The sequence below is a fragment of the Podarcis filfolensis genome, assembly GCF_964270895.1.
Source record: "Podarcis filfolensis genome assembly, chromosome: 17".
Lineage (NCBI taxonomy): Eukaryota > Metazoa > Chordata > Lepidosauria > Squamata > Lacertidae > Podarcis > Podarcis filfolensis.
In genome coordinates this window covers 19,548,029-19,558,551 of record NC_139621.1, presented here as the reverse complement: position 1 = coordinate 19,558,551, position 10,523 = coordinate 19,548,029, and the positions used below count along the sequence as shown (strand labels likewise).

At 44.5% G+C, this 10,523-nt stretch overlaps 1 protein-coding gene across 1 annotated transcript in view; it reads right to left on the bottom strand.

Moving 5' to 3' along the window:
- Window positions 1-10,523, bottom strand: part of CDC37L1 (cell division cycle 37 like 1, HSP90 cochaperone) — a 17,391-nt gene extending 6,868 nt beyond the window's left edge. The window contains exons 1-6 of the mRNA XM_083593931.1: window positions 10,351-10,523; window positions 5,217-5,495; window positions 3,798-3,888; window positions 3,347-3,462; window positions 1,364-1,486; window positions 435-599 (exon numbers count right to left, since the gene is read on the bottom strand). Of these exons, the coding sequence (XP_083450057.1) occupies window positions 435-599; window positions 1,364-1,486; window positions 3,347-3,462; window positions 3,798-3,888; window positions 5,217-5,495; window positions 10,351-10,428 (852 nt within the window). The 5' untranslated portion in view covers window positions 10,429-10,523. The remainder of the gene's footprint in view (window positions 1-434; window positions 600-1,363; window positions 1,487-3,346; window positions 3,463-3,797; window positions 3,889-5,216; window positions 5,496-10,350) is intronic.

The window sequence follows — 10,523 nt, the reverse complement described above, 5'->3', positions numbered from 1 at the left end:
ACGGGTCTGGTTTCACATGGCTCATCCTACAGCCACAATTCCCAGAACAGACAGGTGGAAAACGAACCTTATTCTACGTTCCCATGCAATGAATGTGCAACACTGCTTGCCTGTGATTTGGGGACTAAACTTAATTCAGTACACCTCTGGGATGGTGCTATTTGAGTGCGAACGGCTGGAAGCAGTACTGTACAGTTCAGTTATACACACTGGATACAAAAGTCTCTTCGCTTGAATAAGTGCTAGTTTTGCCATTTTCAGCTCACAGAAAAAAAATTCTAATATTTTAGGTATATTACCCCCTCTCCAATCCCCCAAACCATTTTAAGGTAGGAAGAGGAAACAAACATTTTTCTAGCAAGGCGCTCAAAGGAAAGGATGACAAAAGTATCTTAGGCCAGCTACCCATTCACTATAAAAAAGTTAAGACTTACCTGTGGAAAGGATGCAAGCCCTCCTATACAATTGAAATCAGGATAAAATGAAGGATTCTGAGCAGGATTAGCTTGAAAGTTCTGAGACTGTGAACAAAACCTCACTCTCGATTTGAATGCTTCAAGTTCATTTTTAAAAGCCTCCAAATAGCCTTCTTCTCCCGTCTGTCAAACAAACAACAAGCAATTAAATAGTTTTTTTCACCCTGTGCTGGAAAAAAAAATGCAACATACAGTGACATCTGCCTGCTTGCCCAAAGGGACTTCCAGTTTGTCCCTCTCCCCCACAGCCCCCTGCATGCCTCCCAAATCTGCCCCCAACCCTTAAAAGCAGATTTTGAGGGAGAATGTACGGAAGAAGAGGGGAAGGGGAAATCCCTTTGTAGGAGCAGGTGCTTGCTCATCCCCTAGACTGGATCTCATCCAAAGTTTCTGTGGCCAGGAAAGTTATAAATAAGCTTAATTATCAGACCAGAATAGGCATTTTAGCATCTAAAACGAACCTTCTGCTAGGGATCGAATGGATTCCTCAAAACTATTCAGCATGCTCCACCCTAAATAGAAAGCCCAACTTACCCAAAGACAATCAACCACACCAAACCTCTCTCACCACCAAGGAAATACAAGAAGTGAAGAGTAAGAGAACCCATACAACCCCGCTAAGTAGAATAATAGAAGCATAACCACCCGACCCCACCCCACCTGCCACTCTCTTCTCCCCTTCTCCTTCTCCCTAATTATTTAAACCAATTCATAAACCAAGGACTCAGACATTGACCACTAATATTTTGCAGATATTTTCCCACATTTATTATGCTATTTTTGTGATATACGTATGACATGAGAAAACTTGATATACTTATTTGTATAACATTATTCTAGTTTATAAAACACAATTAGAAAACACACACAAAGAAAGCCCAACTTACTTTAGCTCTTTGGAAAAATAGACGGAAACATCCTCGTGGATCCACGTTACAGCTTTTGGCCATTTCTATAATAAACTGCATTACCACTGCTTGGTGAGCTACTTGTTCCATCAGAGCACCTTTCTGAAAATAAGGTGAAATCAATACGTAAGGAACCAACAACATATCCCCTTCATGGTTGTGTGTGTGTGTGCATAGCTATACATGGCTAGCTGTAATTAAGCTTATGTTATAGCTAGGGCTGGGCAATATCTGGTTTTCAACAGCGTTAATATATCACCAGCTGAACATCGCAATATACTGATACAGTACGTTGTCTGAAATAAGGATGGAGCCATGTAAAGGCATTGGCTGGCTTCACGGGTTTTCCTGCATCGTGATTTTTGCCAGCGCCTGCTCTTGTGATTTGCTGCCTCTTGTCGGAGGCAGGGAAGAACTGAGCTGGCAAAATCAACAGGGGCTGCAGGAATCAATAGAAGCCTTGGCTGGCTTTGCAATTTCCCCCACATTGTGATTTTTACAAAGCACGCACACACACACACACACACACACTCACACACACTCACACACACACACCATGATTTGCAATATATTCCCAGGTCAAAAATTATGAAACCAAATCATGATATGGACGTCCAACCAGTTTTGGACAATATATAGCTATATCTCCCAGCCCTAGTTATGGCTTATTGTTGCAAAGCTGAGTCTCACGCATCGCACAACAAGCCTTTTGAGAGTCAGTTCTCAGAGATAGGGAGATTTCCAAGGGTCCGTGGGGAGGAATGCAAGGTACCTACACATTTTAATCTCTTTGCAATTCATACTTTTACGTATAGATAAAAATAAACCGTATCTGAAGCCATTAGCTCACAGCAGGTGTACAGGAAGATCTGCTATTAAAAACACACAGGGCAGGGATGGGGAACTTGTGGCTCTTCAGTCTAATTCCCACCAGCCCCAGCCGGCATGGCCGATGGTCAGAGATGGCCATGAACTTCTAGAAAGCTGGTTTCCCCACCCTTGACGTGGGGTAAAGCAAAAACTTAATAGGCCCATAGGTAGATCAAACTTTTATCAAGTTGCAAAGTCTTAGGTTTGTAGACAGAAATGATTTGCTGTCCCATAATAGTTTGGCTGGTATTGTCTGAAGCCAAGCAAGTCTGGCATCTTAAACGGCTGGAGTAGATTACCGAAGAACCATATGGAAGCCATTCAAATCACACTCTTCCAAAGAGCTCAGGGTGTGACAAACAAAGCAAATGAGACAAAAAGAACCAAATTTGCAAGTTAACAAAGACATTTTAAAGGAAAGGTGTGTCTATAGCACTGAGCTGAGTGAGAAAGCTAAACAAGCAGCTGCCTATTGGGGCTTTGTAGCACCAGGAACGCTCTCCTCTCCAAGTGCCCCCATGGCTGGCATTAATTTTAAAAGTACGATCTAACACAACTGAATGGGAGGTGAATCATCACCTTTTAAGAGCAGCAGCAAAGCAAAGGATGGGTCAATGCCGTGAGGAGCTGCAGCTATCATGGTGCAATTTCAAAATGAAAATTTCCTTGGCAGATGCTTGCTTGAGAAAGCCAGTTTACAGCTTGCAGGACGACAATAATAAACCTAGCTGAGTTCAGGGCAAAAGACCTCCTGAAAAAAAAATGTACTTATTGTTTGTGAAATCTCAACATGTAGTTTATCTGAGACTATATCTTTCCCTCCACAGATTAATGAAAGAGAAGATATGCTTATTAGTGCAGGGATTGCGAGGTCATATTACACCTTCATTTTACCCTCTGCTGATTTCTTGATGGTTCAATCTAGCAGATAAGATGACATTAACATGCAGTGATAGGCTACCGGTCCTCACCAGAGCATTCTAGGTTTCAGAACAGTCTTGATGTCTAGAACCAGATGGAAGGATAAAACCGGAAACCGATCTATTTGTACACCTTTCTCCATTTCAAAGTAGAATGGCATGTAAATTATACCTGTTCAGCTTCTAGATGGAAGCACCATAAAAGGAGGTATTGAGCTGTTTCTTCGCAGACAAGGTATGGGTGCTCAGAGAGAAATCTCTGACTGTCAAGCCATCTGCTCAACATGCCTGGAAAAACAATGAGATGCAACCAAAATAGTTCTTTTTCAAATAAAAAAATGGTCTTATGTGACTTGAGCTCAAAGTTGTCTATAAAATCACCATAAAAGTTAGCCATGCTGTGCTCCCCCCCCCAAACTATGAATTTAACGGTGGTCTGATTCCCATAGGGTTCAGCTCAGTCACCTAAGGATGGCACTACTACCATATAAAATGCAAGCCCAAGAATCCTAAGGACTTAAAGCAAATTGCTTCACTTTCTAAAATGTGAATATACAGTGCTGGTGTGATGTTACAGCTCATGATAAACAGAGGCTAAGAAAAATAACCAAATATAAGCTTACCAAAATGCCTAATCTTCTGCTCATGTTTTTGCATGAATGATTTTGTTGCATCATCTTCCGTTTCTTTCCTTTTCATTTGATTAATAAAACTCTGGCAAACAGAATTTCAGCGTTGGTTAATTATCTACCCCATCACAATACTTAGCAAGAAATTATTACAACGCTGCAATTGTTCAGGAGTCACTTATCAATGGAAGATGTCAAGAGTATCTGTTGCAGAAGACAGATCATTCCAGATCACAAACAGGTATGGTTTGCATGGCATGTTAAGGCAACCATCGGCTCCTCCACAATCCTCTTTGCTGCTAGCACCACATCAAGCTAAGTCAAGATTTGGCTTAGCGTGTTATATGAACAAGGACTTGTGGTTAAGCGTGAGCTATAGCCAAGAATAAATCTGGGTTACAGGTCCTGATTCAGACAACACATTTAGCTTAGCTCAGCCACAAGAAGACTTAATTTGCGTGTTGTGTGAATGCAGCCTTTAGCAGCTGATCAGCAGTTTCCCAAATAACTCAGTTCAAAGAAGAAACTATTTTGGAGGGCAGGTTGTGAGGAAAATCAGACCCTTTGCAAATTACTCCTAGTTCAGGTTGTGCATAATGTCTTTACAGCTTTTATTTCATAAGAGCTTGAATTTTAAAGACCTGGCGCATGTGCTATTTAAAATTCCAGAGTGGCTTTCTCATTAACTCTTTGGTCTGAATTTGAATCATTCATTCGCCAGTTCAACCGTGCAAACCTAACCATGCCTACTCAGGAGTCCAATTGAATTCAATGGGGCTTACTCTCAGGTGGGTGGAGTCTGTATTAAGTCTGCCTACGAAAAGTCAATGGGAACAAGGCAAGTTAACACACAGTAGTCTAAGCTTAGTTGACTTGTGAAACATACCCCGCTTCTCTGATACGAAATACATTGTTTGAAATCTGAATACCCACAGCAGCACTCTTCAAGATGATTTCTGGGATGCAGCAGAAGAAGAACTTTTAGCAGCTCACTCCTATACTGAGTTAGATGTGGATAAACCAACTGAAATTAATACAGTCATACCTCGGGTTACGAATGCTGCGGGTTGTGTGTTTTCGGGTTGCAGACTGTGCCGAACCTGGAAGTACCGGAACAGGTTACTTCTGGGTTTTGGCGCTCGTGCAGAAGCACAAATTGACATCACGCGCATGTGCAGAATCGTGTCACGCGCTGGTGCAGACGCGGTGCTGCTGGTTGCGAACGTGCCTCCCACACGGATCACGTTCGCAACCCAAGGTATGACTGTACTGGCAGAACTGTGGGCATTGGACAGCATTGAGATACAGTACAGTAGTAACATGTGTTACCTAACTGCTTTAAAAGTGCTCTGCAGCTTCTATGCATCTTTTGTGGCTGTGTCTTGGTTTTAGGCAATCTGAATTGTTCCATACCTTATTAAATACCTCTTTACTAACAAAATCTGTATTCCACAGCTCCTGTCTTTCCTTTTGCCTTAACACCTCCTCCTTCCGCCGCCATTCTTCCTCCCTCCATTTCAACTCTGCAGCTTCAGTCTGTGCTTTGGCATTTTCCTGGTCCATGGACTCGGAGTTGTGCAACGCTAAACTGCCAAGTTTCTGCTGGGCTTCTGCTAAATTCCATTTGCACTCCACAGAACTCTTTACAAATTCCTTTTGCTGCTGACAAGCCAATTCAATCCCGTCATAAATCTGAGTTAAGAAAAAAAACCTTTTGATTATTTGGGAGGGAAGCAGACAGAATTTACACAGTCTGTAGAGTGTAGACGAATGAAGAGTATTTTTCAAATGCATGCTTGCCCAAGGGACTGTATACAAAACAGATACATAAAAGGAGTGCTTTGTATCTAAGCAAAGACCTAGAAAAATATGCAACCTTGTGTCCTCATTCCCCACATATAAACACACAGGGTGGAATGTAACACTGGGCAAGTGGACTTCTGTTCAGTCAAGGATATTTCTCCTCCCAGACGCAACCCTCAAAATCTGCTCTGGAGAGCTATAGGGCAGGAAGAAAACAAAGCAGATTGTGAGGGCATGCAGAAGATAGCAAGGAGGAGGAGAAAATAATAATATTGAACACACTTAAGTCTTTTCTACTTGTGCAGGGGCAAAATTGGATACAACCATCACAACTCACAGCAGGTCTCTATTGCAATTGTGCTTCTCAGGGGCTTAAAGCTACAACAAATGTATTTAATTACAAGGCTTTATGTTGTCTTTTTTTGCCTCTACGGTTTTATATTTTGATACATTTATCTTTAATTGTGAGGCAATCCAAGAGCCCTCAGAGCTGGTCAGTTCAGGAAATATGCCAGAAATAAAAATAAGAGGCAGCATGAGGCCGATACAGTGGTACCTCGGGTTACAGATGCTTCAGGTTACAGACTCCGCTAACCCAGAAATAGTACCTTGGGTTAAGAACTTTGCTTCGGGATGAGAACAGAAATCATGCTCCGGCGGCGCGGCAGCTGCCGGAGGCCCCATTAGCTAAAGTGGTGCTTCAGATTAAGAACAGTTTCAGGTTAAGAACGGACCTCTGGAATGAATTAAGTACTTAACCCGACGTACCACTGTATTTGCTTTGACCCATTAAAAAGTTCTGGCAAAGCTGATCAGGTTAACCTGCTCCACAAACGCAGGTCTATCCTCATTCCAGGGGTGAGATGACATTTACATTATTCCAAAATAAATATCACTCATTGGGTCTGGGGTCACTATCATTAATAGCATTGAAATCTTAACATAAAAATGCACTAAAAATAGCAAGAAGGCAGTTAAAGGATGCTATTAACAACTTTGTGAATAAACCCTCGAAAGTTACTAAGCTTTTAAAAAGATAGCAGACTATACTTCTCTGCTGACTACAGAGAAGAAGAACCCACCCCCTCCATAGCTATCAGATGCAGATGATACCCAGCTCTACCTCTCTTTCAATTCAGAACCAGTGAAGGCGGTGAAGGTTCTGTGTGAGTGTCTGGAGGCGGTTGGAGGATGGATGGCGGCTAATGGATTGAGGTTCAATCCTGACAAGACAGAAGTACTGTTCTTGGGGGACAGGGGGTGGGCTGATGTGGAGGACTCCCTGATCCTGAATGGGGTAACTGTGCCCCTGCAGGACCAGGTGCGCAGCCTGGGAGTCATTTTCAACTCACAGCTGTCCATGGAGGTGCAGGTCAATTCTGTATCCAGGGCAGCTGTCTACTAGCTACACCTGGTACGCAGGCTGAGACCCTACCTGCCCACAGACTGTGTCACCAGAGTGGTGCATGCTCTGGTTATCTCCCGCTTGGACTACTGCAATGCGCTCTACGTGGGGCTACTGGAAACTACAACTAATCCAGAATGCGGCAGCTAGACTGGTGACTGGGGGTGGCCGCCAAGACCACATAACACCAGTCTTGAAAGACCTACATTGGCTCCCAGTACGTTTCCGAGCACAATTCAAAGTGTTGGTGTTGACCTTTAATGCCCTAAACGGCATCGGCCCAGTATACCTGAAAGAGCGTCTCCACCCACATCATTCTGCCCGGACGCTGAGGTCCAGCGCTGAGGGCCTTCTGGCGGTTCCCTCATTGCGAGAAGCAAAGCTACAGGGAACCAGGCAGAGGGCCTTCTCAGTAGTAGCGCCCGCCCTGTGGAACACTCTCCCACCAGATGTCAAAGAGATAAACAACTACCTGACAGTCAGAAGACATCTGAAGGCAGCCCTGTTCAGGGAAGTTTTTAATGTGTGACATTTTAGTGTATTTTTGGTCTTTGTTGGAAGCCGTCCAGAGTGGCTGGGGAACCCCAGACAGATGGGCGGGGTAAAAATAATAAATTATTATTATTACTACTACCTCTTAACACACTAGTAAACAAATGCTTTCTTTCAAAGCAGACTGGTGGGTAGAGGCTTGGAGTGATCAATCTCTCCACTCTGACAGCCTGTTGCATTTCCATGCCAGTACTAAGTTGCCTGATAGGCTTAGGAGACAAGGGATTGCATAAAGGTGAGTGGAATAGGATGAGAATGAAGTGGTGTAGGAGTAACAGGTCATTCCACCCTACCTCTGTTAGCCTTGTTTCCTTTGATTTCCCTGCCAGAAGAAAGGAAGGTTTCATCCTTCACAACTGGCTGTACTAAAAGGTAACTAATTCATATTAAGTACTCCCAATTGCCCTATGAAACAAACGGTACCATCTACCAGAGTCCACTGAGTTCAATGGGGTTCCTCCCAGGTAAGTGTGAAATCCTAGAGATGCTTACTTAGGAATGCATCCAAAGAACACACGGGGTTTATTTCTAAGCAAACATATGTACGAAGCAGCTGCATGGCTTCAGCCCTTAGTGGTTATTTGATGTAGGTCTCAATGAATACAGCAGGTGGCCAATTGGCCCAGCGATGGAAAGAAGATAAAGTTCCTACCAGAGAAGAATGGCAGATGAAGTTGATGTACCATGCTGAAATGGCTAAAATGACCGGAAGAATCAGAAAGACTGAAATTTTAATAAGGAATGGGGGAAATTTATAACTTATCTTAAAGACCACTGTAAACAGTTAAAATCAGGGGTTGGCAAACTTTGTCATCAGGGGGCCGGTCCACTGTCCCTTAGACCTTGTGGGGGGCCAGACTACATTTTGAAAATAAATATGAACTTCCTATGCTCCACAAATAAACCAGAGATGCATTTTAAATAAAAGCACACATTCTACTCATGTAAAAACACCAGGCAGGCCCCACAAATAACCCAGAGATGCATTTTAAATAAAAGGACACATTCTACTCATGTAAAAATACGCTGATTCCTGGACTGTCTGCAGGCTGGATTTAGAACCAGATCCCATTTTGCCACCTCTGTTCTGGCAAAATAAAGGAGGGCATTTTTTCGCCCATCTGGCGCTGAAGCGACTTCAAAGCAACCCATTACAATCTATTACAGCCTAACAGGATGCAATTTCTCTCTCCCCCCCTCTCTCTTATGCACACAACCATGTATTTGTAACTCTGCCTGTGCTTGGCAGCCCAGAGCTTAAAATACACAACCTTTCACACGCATGCATTGGGAGAGGATCCCGAACTTAGCACAGAAAGAGAGAGGAGACCTGAAACACAGGACAAAACTCTCCAGGACGTGGCACTTTCACAATGAAATGCGGCACAATAATAATAATAATAATCCTGTAGATAATTTTTTTATTACGGTCGGAGACCAGCTTATAAAACACACTTGGGGGTACAATCCTAGAAGGAAAGCAAACATCTAAAACAATGTACAACACTAAATTTAAAATTTATAAATGTGATAAGCGCATAGACACTTAAAACTTTAAGATAAGCTACCACCGAGAGATGATCCAGAGTCACCCATGGAACCGAGTTTGGGGATTTTCTTAACGAACTAGTTTGGGTTGGGGGGTGGTCTGCGCCTACAGGTCTGTACACAGAATATAGCGATCAAATGGGTCGTCTTATGATCTTTGCCTAACAGGCAAAGGTCACATTTTTGCTTTTCCCGGAGGTCAGCAAGCCTCACCAGCAGGGGATCAATGGTCTCACTACGTGCCTCTTCATAAAAGGGACATCTAAAGAACAAGTGCTCTGGGCTTCCTATCTCCCCCATTGAACAGGAGCAAAGTCTCTGAGCATATGGGACTTTTTAAAAGGATCCTTCCAGGACCGGAGAGGGCAGAGGCGAGCTTCTAATCATAGCTGTCAACGTTTCCCTTTTTTAAAGAGAAATTTCCTTATTCTGAATAGGATTCCTCGCAAGAAAAGGGAAAAGTTGGCAGCTATGCTTCTAATTAAAAAGCAGAGACATCACCTTGCCAACAAAGGTCCGTAGAATTAACGCCATGGTTTTCCCAGTAGTGATGTATGGAAGTGAGAGCTGGACCATAAAGAAGGCTGATCGCCGAAGAACTAATGCTTTTGAATTATGGTGCTGGAGGAGACTCTTGAGAGTCCCATGGACTGCAAGAAGATCAAACCTATCCATTCTTAAGGAAATCAGCCCTGAGTGCTCACTGGAAGGACAGATCCAGAAGCTGAGGCTCCAATACTTTGGCCACCTCATGAGAAGAGAAGACTCCCTGGAGAAGACCCTGATGTTGGGAAAGGTGGAGGGCACAAGGAGAAGGGGATGACAGAGGACGAGATGGTTGGACAGTGATCTCGAAGCTACCAGCATGAGTTTGACCAAACTGCGGGAGGCAGTTGAAGACAGGAGTGCCTGGCATGCTCTGGTCCATGGGGTCACGAAGAGTCGGACACGATTAACAACAGCGTGCTTCTAATAATCCTGTATTATCCAGGACAGGGGGCAACCCTCAGACTCCAGGGGGCCCCAGGGAGACGGCCAAAGTAACGAAGTCGGGGGGGGATAAGGAGAGATCAGCAGCCAGGCCAGGCCCGCCAAGGCGCCTCGAGCGACGCCACCGACCAAGGGAGGGGAAGGAACCGGACCCCCCGCTGCCCCGTTCCTGCGAGCGCCCCTCTCGGAAAAGGGGAGCAAGTCCTTCCGATGAGCCTCCCGGCGTCTCTGCCGGAGGAGCGGCTGTACCTGAGTGCCTGGCCGGGGGAGGAGGTCTTCCTGCTGCCCCGCGCGCAGGTCCCGGGAGCGCGGCAGCCACAGAGCCATCCCTGCCCCGTCTCAGCCTGGACTTCCGGCTTCTACTACAAGGTCCCGCCGGAAGTTCCTGCGGGAGGCACTTCCGGCAACAACGCTGCGTCGCC